The sequence below is a fragment of the Hippichthys cyanospilos genome, chromosome 13 (genome assembly GCF_059441005.1).
Source record: "Hippichthys cyanospilos isolate Australia breed blue-spotted pipefish chromosome 13, RoL_Hcya_1.0, whole genome shotgun sequence".
Taxonomy (NCBI): domain Eukaryota; kingdom Metazoa; phylum Chordata; class Actinopteri; order Syngnathiformes; family Syngnathidae; genus Hippichthys; species Hippichthys cyanospilos.
Genome location: NC_142381.1, coordinates 9,254,056 through 9,273,353, shown reverse-complemented (window position 1 = coordinate 9,273,353; position 19,298 = coordinate 9,254,056). Strand labels below are relative to the sequence as shown.

The 19,298-nt window shown below is 39.5% G+C and overlaps 1 protein-coding gene across 2 annotated transcripts in view; it reads left to right on the top strand.

Annotated features, from left to right (window-relative positions):
• LOC148413748 (amyloid beta precursor protein binding family B member 2-like) overlaps window positions 1–19,298 on the top strand; it is a 35,148-nt gene that overhangs the window by 14,162 nt on the left and 1,688 nt on the right. For both annotated transcript variants that reach the window (XM_088430894.1, XM_088430893.1), the window contains exons 9-13: window positions 14,138–14,252; window positions 15,353–15,428; window positions 17,352–17,432; window positions 17,542–17,657; window positions 18,617–18,799. In XM_088430894.1, the coding sequence (XP_088287020.1) occupies window positions 14,138–14,252; window positions 15,353–15,428; window positions 17,352–17,432; window positions 17,542–17,657; window positions 18,617–18,799 (571 nt within the window). The remainder of the gene's footprint in view (window positions 1–14,137; window positions 14,253–15,352; window positions 15,429–17,351; window positions 17,433–17,541; window positions 17,658–18,616; window positions 18,800–19,298) is intronic.

Below are 19,298 nucleotides of genomic sequence, written 5' to 3'. Positions count from 1 at the left end.
AATAACTAAAAAAAAAAAACCTAAATATATTTTCTACACTAAAATTTCACAACTATTTCTGAAGTGACACACAAGACTTTTTTTTACAAAGTATATCTTGACATGATACGTCTATAAAAAAAAAGTATCGCCACATGATTAAAATGGACTAAATTCAACATTTTTTTCATTGTAGCTTGTGTGATTTTTATTCACCTTTTTTTTTCTTAAATTTCCAGTTACAAACATTCCTCCTCCTTCCACCTGAATAGTCAAGAGTGCTCCCACCCATGTCCCGATCATGTCACTTTATTGGTGCAGCTTGCTTCAAAATGAATGAGCCCCCCATCTATCTTCAGTCGGGCGGGGCAGACAGGGGAGGGTGGGCTTGTCGGTCCCTCGATGAAGTCATGTGGCTATATCTGGAGCACTCAGCAAGTCAGAGTATCTGCATGCGCCTGGTTGCATGTGCAAACATTATCGCGTGTGTGTGTTTGAGCTGATGAAGTCATTAGTCTAAATCTGGAGCACTCTTTTGTGTGTGTTTTCCACGTACTTTCTGCATCCCTTATTTCGGGCTCGGTCTTCCACTCTTTGTCTCCAGCCCTCATTCTGCCTCGCACTCGCGTGATTGGCTGCTGGGCTCAGCCTTTTCCTCCCTCTGCTTCTCCCGCCTTTGTGCAAGCCTTCCCTTTTTTACCACTTTCTGTAGGACGGGCAAAAGGGAGAGATAACGGCAACTCTAGGGGGGAGGAGATGCTGACTCTGAACCGGGAGATGCCACGCTCCTCACGTTGAGTGACTTCAGATGGAGGTGTAGTTGTGGGAAGTGAGAGAAGGGGAGAGGAGTCTCTTGAGGATTTAAGGAAAGGAGAGGAGCGTTGAGACACAAGCGACACAGGAGCTCTAACGCAATGTCACAGAAGCAAAGGAGTTAACGAGGCGAGGAACTAGTTTGTGACATGCTCAACATGTTTGTCTGTGTGAGTATCTTACCTCTTCTTTAGCGTTAATCATTTTGTTATTAGTCTCCCTTTTAGTTGTCAGCTCTTGCTCTTGAGTGCGTCTTTGACTTCACGCACAGCTGGGTTGCCGACTATCAGTCAGGTGTGAGGATGCAGTATGCCGAGCAGATGTTTGGCGGGGCTGAGATAAGATGCAAAGAAAATAGAGGGATGAAGTAAGCAAAAGAGGAAATTGGAGGGCGGGTGCGGAAAACAGGATTAACGTGTGGATGTGCTGCGGGGTGGTTCAAAGTGCATATGCCAAAAATGTGCTGTTTGACTTCAAATATCCTTCTGCTGCTGCAAATGTCTTTTATATATGAAGTTCACTACATTTTGGTTCGTGCATTATAAATGGTGAGGAATGTGCAGTTTTATTTTTCTGGCATGCAATTGAGGAGAGGAATGTAACAGAAAAAAGTGAAGCATGTAAAGATTGATGAGAGAGAGATGTGGAAGGGAGGGGCATGGGAGGGGGCATCCCTGTTTATCATGCCTTTAACACCAAGGATGTCATAACGGGGGAAAATAACACACTCACTTAGGCGTTTCTATTATGGTTGTACCTTGAGATACAATTGCCCTGACTTGCAAGCTTTTCAAGGGACAAGGCGGAGTTTGACATTTGGATATTTCTATTTGGAGTTGCAATCAAATATTCGCCATACAAATGTTGTGCAGTGGCTGTGAGCTCAACCCATTTTACACAGTTGGGTTATAAATAACCCAATTGTGGGTCAAAAAAGGACCGACACAATATTTGACACAACTTTCTGGGTTGTTTTATAAAACGAAACGTCAAAAATTGGGTGAATTTTTATCAAACAACCCTAGACAGTTTCCATCACTCTGAGTCAAATAATGAGTCGGTCCTTTCATGATCCATAATTGGCTTATTTTTTACCCAATTCTTTTTAGAGGATCAAACGAGCTGCACTTTAGCACTTTGTTCAATGCCAATCACAGCTAAAGATGATTTTTAAACTAAAAGTAGAAGAGGAATACATGGTGTATATTGAAGACAATCAAAACAAAATATACTTACCTTGACACTAACAAACAACACAAAATGCAAAAGAGAGGCTGACAGCATCACTGTTGCTGTGTTACGACCCTTTTTTGCAATGGATAGTTGCACCAAAATTGTGGCAAGACACATTGACAATATAACAATTTATCCTATGACATTTACTCTATGGCAAATATTAATATAAGTATACTAATATAATAAGTTACAGGGTCCCTTCCAGCAGTGGTCCCCAAACAATGGTCCGCAGCCCGGTACCGGTCCGTGGATCAACTGGTATCGGGCCGTGTGGGCCGTGGACAAAATAATGTTATGGAGCATATTTAGTTTAACAGGTCATTCATTTGTGCTTTGTTTGGCTTAATTTTTGTTTTTTAGCGCCGCTTCTGGCCACTGTTGATATTACATAGTGAGCTAAGGGCTCCCATTAGTTTGGCATTAATGGTGAGTTCATAGAGTTCATTAATTCGTTGATCCATCTGCCTATTTGTTAACAAACCAGGGGAATTTAGCATGGCTGAGATGTCCTAAAAGTATGTTTGAAAACCCGACCGCTCGCCTGTGTGAAAAGAGAAACAAGTTTGCTGCACCATATATCCGCACTCCCCTCCTCAATTGAAAAGTTTGGGGACCCCTGCCTTATAGTAGTTGTGAAACTCTACTTCTCTGCCTGACTGTACCATACTGCCCCTAGTGGCGAACTCTGAAGGAATTGCAATGACAAACAAAATTTCCATGTCTTTATTTAATTATGTCCGTACTATATGTAAGGGTTGCAGCTATCGAGTGTTTTGGTGCTGTATTACATCAATGTCAAGTATTTGGACACAAATGTTATATGTTTATTATTGTTTGATGAGAAACAGTTATAATCACAGAAGACAAACACATTTCTACTTAATTATGAATACCCAACATTTATAATTAATAATTATGAACATGGATAATTATATTTTTCTTATTGACTCTATTGACTCTGTGTCAGGCTGTCAGCAACAAAGTGAATAGGCATTTACATCGCTCTCACCAGCCTTTGGTACTGTGTATGGAGCATTGAGCACTAATAGCTAGCGGCCAATGTATGCTCGATGCAGCTATCATGGAGCCTAAGCCACCAGTATGCACAGGCAACAGGTGTCGAATGTCAGTGTCAGCAAAATTCAGTCATTTGGTAGCACTCTAAATTGTTGTGTTCTTTGTATCAGCAGTAAGGAGCAACAGATACAAAAGGTTTCAAAATAAAAGTGTATTTTGCATGTTAATTTGGTAAATTAAAGTTTATTTTGAAGTTGGCCTGTCACCGCATTCCCGACATGTTTTACTGGTCAGGCAGAGCATTAACAATCGTTGCTGTGATTGGCTTGGCATATTTTTTCTTACGTGTACACTCATAAGCGGTTATCTAGGGCGAGACGAAATGCCTCAGCACTTTTTTTTTAAATCAAATTACTTGAACTCTCGTTTCAGCCCTACCACTCATTGATTTAATGCATATGATTGAGTGCCTGTTTTCCATATGAAAAGACAACACATCGCAAGTCATTTCTTTTTTGTTTGTTTGTTTTCGTGGAGACCGGAATTATCATGGCACTTTCATTCAAGATGATCATTTCTAGAGTTTCGGAGGAAGAAAGAATTAAACTTCTATTTCAAGCCACAACTGAATTGATTTTGACTTCTGTCTTTGGACCCTGTAAGTTAGGGGTGACCACAACAAGCAAATTGCATGCTTTGGCACTTTTTTTCTACGCCGGATGCTCTTCCTGATGCAACCCTCCCACGTCAGTCATCGCTGAATCACAAACAGTTCTCAGTGAAAACGACAGGCACATCAACACAACTCTAAACTATGAGTACAACTAATTAATACTCATATTGCAATGTGAAACTTTCACTTCTTTGTAAAGGCAGAATACTTGAAATATGATACAATTCTTGTCTTTATAATGACTATAAACATGCACTTGTCATTAAAATTCATCATAGCCCGGCTCTTCTGTCCAGAGCTGACCTTTGGTGCACAGAAAAAAAAAGAAAGAAAACACGCATCCCTTGAAGCGTCATTAATATTTTAAGGCTCGACACACTAGCTATCAGTTCCATTTATGTCAATGCAATGGGCTTGCATACTTGAGCCTTTGGCGGCGTGTCTTCGCAATTGGCGCCCATCTTATTTGCTGATGTCACAGCCCCTTTAACCTTAATTAATATGCAAGACTCATCTGATGGCCCACTGGGACACAACCCTGATGGCCCAGACACATTGGATAGACGCCACGGTGATTGATGGTCTCTGCCCCTCCCCTACCCTCTCCCTCTCCTGGCCCCCCATCATCACCCCTCCATCCTTCCATCCCTCCACAATCCATCACAGCCACTTGTCCACACACCGCTCGCTCGCCGGGACATGTCCACTCAGCCTCCCACAAAGCCTCGCTCCTTGAAGGGCCGTCTTGGCCGGAGACGCCCACTGTGATGAAGCCACGACACGGCCTCCTCCTCCTGTATCACTGCTGCCTCTTTATCACCTACATTAGCATGGTTTGGCTCACCTGGGTGTAATCTGTGTCTTCCTGACAGATTACTCATTGTGCTCCCCCTATAGATCTTCTCCCTCGCTCCTTCAGCCAATAAATCTTTAACCGATAAAATCCTTGCTCCTCTCGGGTGGAAGGGGCAGCAGTGAGAGGTGATGCTGCTCACACAGCAACGTTCACGCCGGGATGTTTGTCCGTCAGTAAAAAGATCATTCTCCAGTCTCCATTGACATTGTGCTCATCCTTCTACTATGCGCCTTGGCCACCAAGAGGCAGCATTATACTGAATGAATAAGACTATTCTCTCACCCAAAGTGCAGCAGTATTTTTTTTTCATAGATTAAATACGCAATGTATGCCTGTGTGTTTTGTTCTATTGTCAGTTTACATGTGTTGCTGCACCCTTTGTTTTATTACTCATTGCTTTAAGAACACTAGTTTTTATATATATATTTATATATATATATATATATATATATATATATATATATATATATATATATATATATATATATATATATATATATATCTCACATTATATATTTATTACTTTCCACATTCAAAGGCCCCACCCAAAAGGACCTGCTTATGCACTCCTAGATAAAGTGCACACAAGTGTATGCTGAATCCTGCATTACTGCACACACAGCTAATTAGGACACAATGTAATTGTAACTGCACTGTGAACAAGCTTTGGAATCACTTTTGCTCTAATCCCTGCTCTCTCCCACACTCTCTTTATCTCTTTCCATTACACACAAACACAAGCTCACATTAACACACATGAGGTGGTTTAGTGAGGTGACATTTCACTCAAGTTCCGTGCGCGCACAGACAAACACACAAACGCACACGTCAATCCCGCACACGCTTTCCAAAGCAGGATGATGTAAAACGATCAAGGGCAGGGGGAACAGCAGGACATTATCTTAATCGCTCTTTCACGCCCACCCACAATTCCTCTCTTCTCCCCATCATCCCCCTCCCTCTCCATCTCCCCTTATGCCGATGCTGTAAAATATGCAAGGGAATATGACGAGTGTTGACGTGTGGGTGTCGTGTGCCTCCGAGCTTGTTACCCCTCTCTCCTATCCCCCACGCGCACGCCCTTTTTTTCCTTTTCAGCCTTCCTTGCCTTGCCTTGCCAAATGTTGGAATCAGGTCATATAGTGTGTGTGGATGTGTGCATGAGCATCACAAAATCTTGCAGTGATTTACTAAGCTTTCACAAACTGTGGCTAGTCCTAGTACTACTTACTCAATGCCCAAACACAGTCTTTTGTGCTCAGGTTAAAGCATCGTATTGATTTAGGAATACCTCACCTTGAGCAAATAGTGATTACTGCATACACTTTTCCATCTCACACCCCCAAAAAAATCATTCTGAAAAACTCAGAGCTAAAAAGAACCACTCATGCCAATTAAGTCATAAAAACACCTAAAAACATCTGACAAAAAACATCTAAAAATGTCCAACACTCACAAAACATTTTTCATGGACCATAGAACAACACTAGTGAAAAACAATCACCCAACCTTGCACAAAATACAAAAGCTAATCAAAAACAAAAACCTCTCTTTCAATACCACATCACACATGCAGCCAGAAAAATCTTGCTCACACAAAATAACCATCATGCACACTAAAAAAAACTCTCATATACCCCCCAATCTCATAACTGAGCATCTTGCACCAACCAAAATCTCTTATACCCACAAAAAACACTTAAACTCACCATCAGACCTCCTTCATCCAAATAAAATCATCATTAAAAAAACTCAGACCTGCCATGTAAGCCGATATTAATATTTAGGTCCTGCCCACTAAAAACTCAATGCGAGTTTTTCTTCTTCATGAGAGATTGGAGCGCATGAGAGTTTTTTGGGTGAGCGTTTTTATGCGGGAGAAAATCAAAGTTATGGTCCTCTCACCACTTTAAAAACGCATTCATTGTAGTCATTACGCGCAGACATTTAACATTAAGCCAAAGGCTGTGAATAATTCACCATGTTGCATGGGTGTAATAACAATAATAATAAAATAACTTGGATTTATATAGTGCGTTTCAAGGGACCCACTGCCGCTTCAGGGTATGAGCTCTTCACTAGTCCCAAGCAGGCTTGAAATGCTTCCAGTGCTACTTTTCAGCATCAATAGATGGGAGAGCTTCGTGCTGCAAATTCCTTTACTTTTGGAAAAAAGCTGGGGAAAACAGAGCTTTTTCTGCAGTGGGTTTGCATTGTGTTCAACTAGAAGCTCTTTACTTTTGGCTTGATCCATGAAAAAGGCGCAATGCATCACCTTGACAAAAAAAAAAATAAGTTGAAGGCAACAAATATGTACGGTAGTGTTGGTGTTTTTGAGTCTTTTACCATAAGCATAACCTGACAATGCAAATAGAGCGTCCCAGTTCAAAGTGAAGATGTTTAGACCGAGCTTTCAAGATGAAAAGAAGTATTCACTGCTTTTCCATTGCTTTTGGATGAATTTCTTTTCTGGCTTTGTTTTAAGTTGAGTCTGCTCCGCTTCCTGTCATCATTTGTGTCATCCATTCTGTGCAAAGCACTCCAGATTGCCTCCGGCCAGGAAATGCATGAAAACATTTGCATTAAGATTCGGAACTAGCTTATCATCACGAAAAGTATTGGCAGTGTTGCAACCAAAATGGCGTGTTGTCCACTTTTCTCGACAAATAAAGTGTTCACTTTGCGGCTCATCTTTGCAGCTTTATCGCCTCCATTTTATTAGAATTTTTATCACCTTGTTTTACATTCCATTCGAGTGAACTGCGATTACTAGTGCTTTTGCTATGTGCTTTTATTGGCACTCGGGGCTTGCGTTTAGTTAAAATCTCTCTTCACAGTTGTATATTCACCTTTTTTTAAGGCATAGTAAAAGTGTGAGACAAGCCTTTGTGTATTATGGCGCATCAGCAGAAGACAAATTAATTGGCTTTTAAGAAAGACGCATTGTTTAACCCTGGTTCTGCACAAAAGTAATGGGACACTTGCGACTTTCTTTTGTAAGTAAAGCAGATGTTACTCTTCCGCACGTGATTGATGAATTCAAGCATTAAGATATCACAATACTTTCATCCTTGAAAGAGAGAACTATTAATGTGAAATAACACTTCTCACACAGCACAACAGTTTGCTATTAAATAGGTATTCTGCAACATTAGCCCGAAAAATTGTATACACTTTTAATAAATGTTAATCATTTCCTCTGGAAGTGAATTTAGATTCTATGAAGCTTAAAAAAACATCTGTACTATTTAATTTTCGTGTTAACTTTGGAGCTAATCTAAACTTGTATGCTGTGTGTGTGTGCGTATGCGTGTGTGTGTGTGTGTGTGTGTGTGTGTTTTCAGATTTGTCAATTGGTATTGTTTTTTTTAGCATCAATCTAAATGAAATAAACCAAAGCTTTGTGGTTCTGTGAAATAAACACACTCAGCTTAACGTTCTTTTTGTCTGACATGAAAGCTCTTTTCAAAGAATGGTTGACTATCTGCCAAATTGCTGCTTGTTGTGTAGAGAAAAATACCTAACAATAGATCATGTCTTGAAAAACTCCGATGGTCCCCTTTGTGGCCCCGCTGGTGGAAAAGCGTGTTTCTTCCTCAGACGTCTGCAGTCAGCATTTGCCTCCCCATTGAGCATACACCATGTGTATTAGCATAGCATACTGTATACCATACAGTGTTTGTTAAGCCGTTTGATCAATCGAGTTTGTAAAAGGCATCTCATTGCTATGTGCGTTTCCATGCGTGTAACACAGGGTTGGGTGAGGATATCTGTCTCCACTGAGCCATTGTGGATACGGCATCACCGGAAAAGGCCAAGCAGAGCAGGCTGGGGACTAGTTATGTCTTTGTTGGTTTCACTGCTCATGCACTGGTCTTTTACTGCAGCGTTATAGGGAGTTTATGATGTCATTTGTTGCACCTCGAGATGCAAAATTAAGGAATTGGAAGACAGATATTGTTGTAATTTTCTTGCTGCATGGCCAAATGGGAGTAGCTCTTTTAATCTAAAAAAGGCGTTGTTTAAATGGGGCAGAATATGATTGGGTGCTTGCAACAAGCTGCCTCATTGAAAATAATTAGATAGCAATTGCTGTTTTTTTTTGGTTTGTTTGTTTTTTTACCTTCCTAGCATGCATTGAAGATTAGGAGGTCTTTACTTAAAACCTGACCAAAGCATATGCTGGAGAGCGGGATACATTTTTAGTAGCGTATCCACCTACAGTATTGAAGTAACAGCAATCCACAGCTCAATTAACAGAAGTAATTGTGTTTTTTATATTTGGAGTAACCAGTTAATTAATTCGTATTCTCAATACATATGTATGTGTGTGTGTGTGTGTGTGTGTATATATATATATATATATATATATATATATATATATATATATATATATATATATATATATATATATATATATAATATACATTTTTTGTTTTTTACCCGGTTTAATAAAAGATATTGACCGATTAATTGATACGCCCTCACCTTTCAGTATTGATTCCTGACCGCCTACCTTTAGGGCTTCCATTCATTGACTCCAGATCAAATCATTCTGTCACGAACTAACGTATCAGTTTATTGATATGCCCTGAGGTCCTATGCTCAGCAAAATCCTCCAACATGAACACAGATCCCACCGCATACATCCTCAGCAGCACTATGTGCCTTTTCAACCATTAAATTTTATGTAACACCCGTGAATAATATACGCACTTACTGACCACAACATTAGGCACACATTCTGACAAGCATTGTGAGCGCTCCTAAAAAGCATCCATTTGCACTGCATTACCCTGAATGTTGTCAATTGATTAAAAATGGATCACGTTTGCATCACGTGAAAAAAAGCGAGTGAAAGTAATACTCTATTATTTTCATCAAATGGTTTTGTATTTGGAGGAAAGAGGCTTCTTTTTTTGGAAAGAAAATGAGATGCCAGGGGATATGAGTGACAACAACCAAAAGGAACAATTAGATTGACAGGTTCTGTGATGTGTTTTTGACACTGTAAACAAAGAACAATGAGCATGAGAATGAATAATGTTTGTTCACATCTACATTATCACACACGTATTTTCAATCTTGGACCGAATGTATTAATATTGCTCCTTTTCCTGTGCTCTTATTCCCACTCCCAATTTTTCTACTTATGACCTTACTTTCATTCATCCTTCTTCATTCTTGCTATTGCTCATCTTTTTAAATCTAACACATCCTTTCCTCATCATTTCCTGCTGCCTTCCGGGAACCAGAGAAAGGTAATTACAACTTTTCACTTTTGTCGTACTCAAGTGTGATTGTGCGCTATAAAAGCTATAAAAAGCAGTTGGCTTGAAAATAACTCAACAATTAAAAACGACCAATCGAATATCTACATAACAATACAATTGTTATGCTTTTTTTTTGTATAAAACGATCCATATTTGGGGATTGGTTTGCTCAAAACAACACAAAAAGTTAGGCTAAACAAATCCTAATGAGTCGCTATTTTTTCACTAGGAATTGGGTTATTCCTAATACAACTGTTTTTAGTAGTCAATTTTTGAAAGCAGATTTGGTATTTTGTTTTTGTTTTTGGAGGAAGGAGCAACAGCAACAAAAAAACACTAATGATGCACAAATACCATTTTTTTCAGCCCAATTACACACTGAGATAAAAATAACCCATTTATTGCTCAGTAACAGACCAACCCAATATTTTGGTCAATTTGTACAAAACAGAAGGTTTTGTGTTGGTTGGGTTTCTTTTCTTTTTTTTTCTTTTTTTTTTAGCTTCACTGTTTTTAGAGTGCAACTACTGTCATTTGAGTACTTGCCATTACAAAGTATAAAATAAACTATCAAAAAACATTTTTATCCTGAAAAGCCTATATTTGGACCCAGTTTAAATATAATAAAATATACACCTGGAAGAAAGCGAAATATTCCAAATAAAATGTTCTTAACATATTGGATTATTTGTGCTCTAAACAATTAAAATTAGCTTTCATTTTATGAAAACAAACTCACATTCCTTTTGCGGTGTGAGTGAAGAAATGTCCACCCACTCTGAAGATTTATTCTTGCTGTATTGACCAGACAAAGTGGTTTTTCTCCAAAATGTTTAATTTGAATTTATAGAGAATGAATTCCACAATAGAAATGGAATATGTATCATTACAACTGTTAACGCATTCACTTTCATCTGGAAAGTGTACCTTGACGCAGTTCATGCAGCCGTTCCCTAAAAGGTGAACGGTAGCCGCACTCAACAGCAAGTTAGCATTAAGTACATGACAAAAGGGTGAAAAATAACATTTTTCCACGAGGCGTTGAAGTGACTGCTGCTGTCACAGCTGCTCTTTTCAACAGGGTAGCCACGTCTAAAATCTAGTAGCAGGCCATCGCGACCACGGGGCATGACCTATGAAGAAATGAATGCTTTTTGTTTCTTTTCCTCCCCCTGAGAGGCTGGAGTGAAGTCATAAATGCCCCATTTGTAGCAAAAGTGGAAAGGTGGCTCATTCTCCTCAAACGTTCCCCAACCGGCCCGGTGGCTTCATCCACACCTCACGCTAGCCACATCACACTTTCTCCTTTGGCCACAGGCGAGGGAGCGTTATCGACCCGGCGTGTATGAGCACAATTAAGCAGCATCTGAGCCTGGATAATGGACTCATAAACGCAAAGCTTGTTGTGATAAATAGCCGCTGTGAATGCTCCATATTTTCCATTTGTGCGCATGATGATTTAGGAAAGGCATCCGGTGACTTTTGACTGCGGCAAAATTTATCCCGAGTCAACGTTGATTCATCTGTGATGATTTTTTTTGACACCATACAAGACAAACAAGTATGAAAATGTTCTTTTTTTTTTAATAAAGCAATATGGATGGATTTTTTTTCACACATGAAGAGGGGAGAATTAGCTGGATTTAAGTAGCTCTGGTTACGTGGAGACAAGGCCTAAGTGATGTAGTTCTAATAACAAAATACATAGTATAGTTTTACTTAATGTTACAAGTAGAATTGTAAATAAAAATAATAGAAATAGAATTGTACAGCAGGTATACAACGGAATTGGGAGAATTGGGAGTTTTCCCATCTCCACAGTGTTATAGTCAAATATTCTCTGCAAATTGGCCAATTGGAAGCAAAAATACCAAAAAGTCATCATTAGTTGATTATAAGAGTTCAATCAATTCAAAGTAGTGATGTCAACTTGTAGACTAATTGGTACAATCTTTTACATTAGTTTCCTTGACAGCATGGCCCTACTTTGCATTCACCCTGGATGCAAACAATGCATGGTTGATGGTAGACATCCTCCTACTTTCTTGAAATGTTGTTGTTTTGCAGCTTCTCTCACTCATTAGTGTGGAGAATGTGTCACTTTTTTCTGTGTGCGAACCATATATTTGGGTGGGTTTATTGTAGCCCAATACCCCAAAAATATAAATAATGTGTCATCCCCAACCTACCTACCTACGTCGTTTCTTTGTCACTCTCCAACCTTTCTCCTCTCTTTTCTTCAACCGCACAATGACTAAATATGTATATAAAGTTACATTGCAAAGGACAGGATTCCAGCCCTGCTGAGAAAATCAGCAGATAATTGACACCACCCCCAAAAGTTTATAACTGCTTATAAATTCCATGAGATAATTCCAAACTTTTCTTTTAACCTGGGTTTTGGCCTGTCTTATATGTTATTTTCTTCACCTTTATACAAGTGACAGTAATACTACTATTGATACTAAAAGGCTACTCGATGGTCCAGGAGCACTATTTATATTAAACAGAGCTTTGGAGCAATCTTGTGACAAATGTTGGTCTTTCAGAAAGAGCTCAAAAACAGTGACTAGGACGAGGATGAGTTCCAAATAAAATATCCACAAATAGGCAAATTCACAAGTAGCATATCAGAAGTGGAAAATTACGCATTTGTTATCACTTTTTGCACACCTTAAATTCATGGGGCTTAGCCAAAATAGCTCATTCGCCTATGAGGAATTTGTCACCGTAGGGTATCTCCAGAATGTCGCTTTCATTAGGGACTCAAGAAACAATGCAGTATTTTGGTTGCTGAAGGCATCAGATGTTTTAGATGAGATTTCAGCTGCAAAGGATGTTGATCCTAGTCATAGTTTTGTAACTGTGCGCTCTAAAATGCAGCTCATTCAACGTCTCCATTTTAAGCTCCAAATCACACTTGTCGCTTACGTTAAATTACATTTCCAGCCCCTCACGTTGTTGGCAGCACTTAGTATCTAATAATACTTTGTGGATCTTTTTTGGAGGGAGGCTAAGAAATTGCTGAGCTGGTCTAAACAAGAAGGCAAAAGAAGAACAGTGGAATGTACACAAAGTCAAAGAAAGCCTTTATAAAAGCTGATGGGATAAATAGATTTAAAGTGGGCATTTTAACAGTGCCAAGAATAGATATTGGTATGGAGGATGGAGGCTGAGCAAATCCGAGGCGCAACGAGTGAAGAAAATGTAGAATATAAATTGGCTATTAATCCAAATATTGGCACAAAGCTAAACGCCCTCAAGGTGAAGTGTTTCATCTCAATATGCATTAATGTCCCAAAGCAGCAATACAAGAAATATTACCTGCAGGCTAGAGAGAGCGGCAAGACTCGCCATAATGCTCTTCAAGTCATATGGAACATATAGCGTCAGGAAAAAGGCTCATAAAGGATCCAGTAATGCCAAGGGGTCTTTACTTTCAAAAATATTCCAAAATGTCTTCAACCTGCATTGCATTTGATGTTCACAACTTGCTCCTTTTTTTTTTCTTAACTTCATTCTGAACATTAAGTTCTTCCATAAAAAGATGAATGAAACCATATGCAAATAAATGAGACTTTTAAACTCTCTCTCTCTCTCTCTCTCTCTCTCTCTCTCTCTCTCTCTCTCTCTCTCTTTTAACCTGACAAGTTTCTCAGTTGTAAATTTAAAAAGGAAATCCACAATTTCATTACCAACTCATCAGCATTTTCCGTTTTCCAAATTGCATTTCTTTTTTCTGCCTGTGATTTGACGCTTTACTGTCATGGGCTTGCTTTCCGTTATGTTTGGGCAAGCATTTTTGCATTTGCATGAAATATTTAATTATTGTTGTCAAGGGTTATTTAGGCAATAAAAGGTATTTTATGTTAATTTTCAGTCAATTTCTGCCTTCCATTGTCACAAATATTGACACAAATATGAGTCAGTCTCACAATTTTCAAATTTTATTGCGCCTGATTTAATCACGATTACTTCCAGAAAAGTAAGGACCATTTGCACTGACTTTACTAGTATGTTTTAATGTTGGTCATTAAGGTGGTATCTGTAAAGCCAGGTATTTTGGGGGGGAGATGGTACTTGGTGTAAGAAGTTTGAGAACTACTGAGTAATAATATAAGGTGGGACATGATGTTCGTAATCATTCATGGACACCCGGCAGCAAGAATGACCTTTGTCAAGGTTGTCAGGTGCCTCCACAACTCTCAAGTGTCCCATACACGGCCACCTGACATTTTTACCGTACAGTGCATTGACATGTAATAATTTGCGTATTCCGTGTGTTTTCAGGGACTTTGCCTACGTGGCAAGGGACAAGAACACACGGGTGCTCAAGTGTCACGTGTTCCGATGTGATACCCCCGCCGCAGCCATCGCCACGAGTCTTCACGAAATCTGCTCCAAGGTTGGTGCCGAGTGTTTGGTGTACAACTTTTTGGCTTTCTGACTTTGCACCGCTTTCTCCACTCTGGGAAACAAACTCATCTTGTCTTACTGCTCTGTGATGTGTGTGCGTATTTTCACAAGTTCCCTTGTGAGATGAGGCACAGACCCACCACACACACTTTGATTAATGACACCTGTAATTAACTGCGTATGTCTTGCATATAATGCGTGCACAGTGACGGTGTGCAAGCACAGTCCTAGATGCATTCAAAAAGTGTGTGAGCACTGCAGCAGACGGGCAGTCAAGTGGAAGGAGGAAAACATCTTTTGACGCAGTTCAATTTCAAATCCGCCAAATCACAGAGTGATGGAATATGACATTGCCATAATTAAGACTGCTGAAATTAGTTTCCAAAAACTATTGTAAGATGAATATTTACTTTGATCGTCAGATATAATAAATACACTATTGAACTCGTCGGTGCTGTGACTGCGTATTCAAAACGTAAATGATGAAAAGTCAACTTAATACAAGAAAGTAGAGTAGAGAAGTAGCTTTCTGCCTGAGATGTTTGCAAAAGTTAGGCGGCCCGGTGGCGCAGTGCATAGCACGTTTGCCACCCTTGTGAGGATAAGCGGCTCTAGAAAATGGATGGATGGATGGATGGATGGATGGATGGATGGATGGATGGATGTTCTTTATATTAATGGTCCCTTGAGTTTCAAATTTACTATAAAGTTTACTATAAGGAGAAAATAATTACTTGTGTATTTCACAAAACACAACATAAGTTTATCTGTGAACAAGCTTGTCCTGTTTTTTTTCTTCAATCACGTTAATAATTAATGTGATAACTCCCGCATAGATTTTGACATAGAGGGCGCCACTGCACCACCTGGTGTCGACGCGACCTATGCTCCCAGTTAGACGTTACTTTTTACGAAATCTGCACAGGGCACAATAATTGGACCCTATGTCTCGTTTTTCTCACTGCCTTTGTCTCCTCTATTTTTCTCTCCAGCCATTTGTTTATCCCTCTCCGTGTGCGCTATCTCCGTTTTATTTCGCTCCTCTCTCATATAATGCTGTTTTTTTTTTTTTACCTCTCTATTGTCTAGATTATGGCTGAAAGGAAAAATGCCAAGGCTGCAGCTGGCAGCTCCTCCCAGACTGGCTCTGATGTTCCCCTACAAGGTACATGCGCACTCAAGAACACACGTACACACTAGTATTCATTTGTAGTGCCCCCATGGGAGATTTGCCAACTGTGTGCTGTTTCTCTCTGTGATTTCTTGTTTTGCAATGTAGTATTCTTTCATGTCCCAAAGTACAACAAGCTGTGTATATTATCTTATACTGTATACTGTGTGTGTGTATATATATATATATATATATATATATATATATATATATATATATATATATATATATATATATATATATATATATATATATATATATAGCTTTATGCCTCCTATGTCTACTTGTCCTACTTGTATATACACTGGCACTGCTAACCCTAGTGACACATTTTACTTCTAGTAGCCCTGTGGCATCCACTCATTCATAATTACATATGAAGAAAGAACACCAACCTAAGAAGTCATCCTTTAATGAAAAATCTGCTCTGCGGAAGAAACGCCAGCATCTCTAATAAGGGAAGAACCATATCGACTCTCCACTTCCAGAGACAGTCAGGCTTATTAGAAACCAATTAGTGCTTGTTTGAGGTGAAGTGCTCTCTGGGATCAAAACACGTAGCATCTCTCACATCTTTTGAACTTTCTTGTTAATTTAAATTTGTAATCTCTTGGTGTCAGATGAGAGGCTAACTTCACAGGTCCCGGGCCTGGACTCTTATCAGCATTTGTTATTTTTGAAGATATTATATATATAGTGGTACATTGGGTCCTGTGAGTGGTACAAGAAAGAATCACTGGATTCTTTCTTTTTAAGTTATGTATAATGTTACGGTGGCTTGAAATTAGTTTGAATTCTGTGCATTTGTTAAATACAGCTCAGTTGTCTTTAACTTTTCCGTACAGTATAGATGCATAGAATTTTGGGTTAATCTTTTTCATGGTATGTCTTCAGTGGCTTTATAGAAAAGATTATTTGCGATAGTGGTTCCCTATGCAAAATCAATGATGGTGCGGTGGATCAGCTGCCAGGGTTGTATACCGGCCAGCGTGGTTTCAGTTCCTGCTCAGTGATGGTCTAAGTGTGAATGGTTGTCTGTCTCTAAATGATCCCTGTGACTGATTGGCGTCCAATCCAGAGTGCAGTCTGTCTTCCGCCCCTAACCCTGAACTGAATAAGCACTAGAGAAAATGATGGATTGATGGTTTTCCATTCAGGTTCCTGTGCAGCGGATCCCTCCAAATGTAGCTGAGGTGGGAATGCTGCTCATATCAAGATAATGTCTCCGCTTTATCCTCTGTTTGTCCTCGCTGTGCATTCGAGTGTGAAAAACTCCATCCTTGTAACTAATGTTTTCCTGAAAGTGCCGATGGAAAGGATAGGAGGAACTATCAGTGTAAGTGCTCTGATGAGGTGACTCCCGGTAAAAGCCATTATCCCAGATTGATTTGCCATCGCCCATCCATAGCCATCACCGAGATTAGCTCATGATGAATTACTACTTTCTAAAATTCACCAATTAAGATGCTGCTGTTGGGGGACAAGTTCATTATGAAGAATGGGTAATGTGTACATGGGTTTATTCCAGGTGTGTGTTTAAAAAAAAAAATTAAGAACTGTTATCCCCTACACATGAACGTAATGGAGAGTTTGAAACCTCTCCTCGTGTGATATGGTGCCGTACCACAAAAACGAGGTCCTGTGGGCGGAGCGTGAACTTACTTGAACTCCCTTGCTGATGGAGATGCTGATGCAGGTGATCCGGCATCTTTGAGCAATCTGTTCTGCCTGCAAGCTTCCATGTAAACAAACCCAGCAGGATTTCCACCCAGAAAACATCCAGCCCCAAAATATGCAAATATTCCCGAGCCTTTTTATTTCTTTAGTTTGAGCCAATTATTGTAGCATCAGGAGCTCTGTTAGATGCCGTTGTTTGTTGATAGTATAAATGTGTGTTTTGTGTGTGTTCCACCGCAGAATTTCCAATGCCAAAGACTGAGCTGGTGCAGAAATTCCACGTCTTCTATCTGGGTATGACGTCGGTCAATCGGCCCATAGGTACAAACGAGCCCGCTCTTAAAAGCAAACGCTCCTCTTCTGACTAGCAATAAATTCCTCCCGCCGTCGTCTCCTGGTTTATGCTCCCCTGTGTGTATTCTCTCTCCAGGTATGGACGTCATAAATGGAGCCATTGACAGCCTGATGTCCTCCACGGGCAAGGAGGATTGGACGCCCGTGATTCTGAGCATTGCTGACACCACGCTGGCAGTTATCAAAGAAAAGGCATGTTTTGTGATACAGTGGTTTTCAAATTGAGGTGCAGGGACCCCTGGGGTTCTGTGAAACGTAATTGGTGCACCAGTTCCAGAAACATGCACTCCTAGAATCTTTTTAAGCTTTTGAGCAGGTTTGGGTGTGACCAAATCATCACGAGTGATGCCAGTAACTTCTATACTACAAATTACAATTTCCAGTCATGTAATCAGACTGGAGTTGCTTTTCTCATATATCTGTATTATGTTGTTATGTTAATAGTAAAGCAACTTGTAATCTAACAGTTACTTTTCAAAACAAGTAATCAGTAAATTAGCTGAGTTACTTTTTTGAGGTAACTGGGGCATTTAGCTTTGCTTTCCACCCACGCTACTAAAATGTTGTCATACAAAATGCATTTAAACATTTCAGTAGTCTATATATGTGCTGAAAATGTTACTGTGCTGTGTGTGAGTGTTTTAGTTGTGTGTGCAAACAAAAAACAATTGTGCTTATGTGTATGATTACTTTACAGTAAGTAGTGTGTTTATGAGAGTGTTTTATTAATGTTGTGCAAGAGCATTTTATTAATTATTTAGTGAGTCAAAATGTTGTATAAGAGTGGAGGGAATTCTTTGTAGCATTTCAATAGTGTGGCAGGGTTGCAGTTGTGTCTTTCATTAGTGTGTGAAAGCATTTCAGTGTATATGTGTGATTTTCTTGTTGTGTGAGGGTTAGGTAAAGTATGTGTTTAAAAAGTGTCTGTAAGTGTGAACCCTATTTCAAGCATGTGTTAGTGGAAGAGAACATTTCAGTGGTGCGTGAGTTTCCTGTGAGTATTGAGTGAGAGCTAATTCTGAATTATGTCTCCGCCTGCGCCGTACTTGCATGCGTGCAGCATTTCCGTGTGAAACTAGATTCTTGCTATTGGACAGGTCACGAGTCAACAGTATACGTATTTTAAATTGTCTTCATGAATTGCTGTGCAGGAGGAGGACGAAGAAGCGTTGGTGGAGTGCCGGGTCCGTTTCTTATCCTTCATGGGAGTCGGGCGGGACGTCCACACGTTTGCCTTCATCATGGACACGGGAAACCAACACTTCCAGTGCCACGTGTTCTGGTGTGACCCCAATGCTGGATGTGTGTCTGAAGCCGTGCAAGCGGCATGTGTGGTAAGTTCAGATGAATATTTTTGACCCGTTAACCCATGTGGAGAACGATAAAACGCATATGAAAAACAAATCATGATGATGTATGCTATGTAATGTGTCATGTTATTGTTATTGTTGCCGGATTTGGCCCTAAGGCCTTAGTTAGGTACTAAAGTACAAAGTAATCAACTGCTTTGAGTACTAAATTAATTCTAAATTAACTCCTAAATGAATTGATTACATAAAGAATGAAAATACAAAATTAGTTGATTACTTTAGGGACTAAAGCACTAAACACCAATTAAGTAATAATTGCTAATTAATTACTTAGTATTACCTTAGCACTCTAATTGATTACTTTCGCACTTGATTCATATAGTATCAGGCACTTTTGGATCTTTGGCCAAACTCTTGCGAAAAATACAACGACCTTGAATGGAATGTGTGGAAAGATTTCTTTGGGATTGAATGAGTTAAGATGAGTTTAAGCTAAAACAACTTTGTATACGTTTTTAACCCA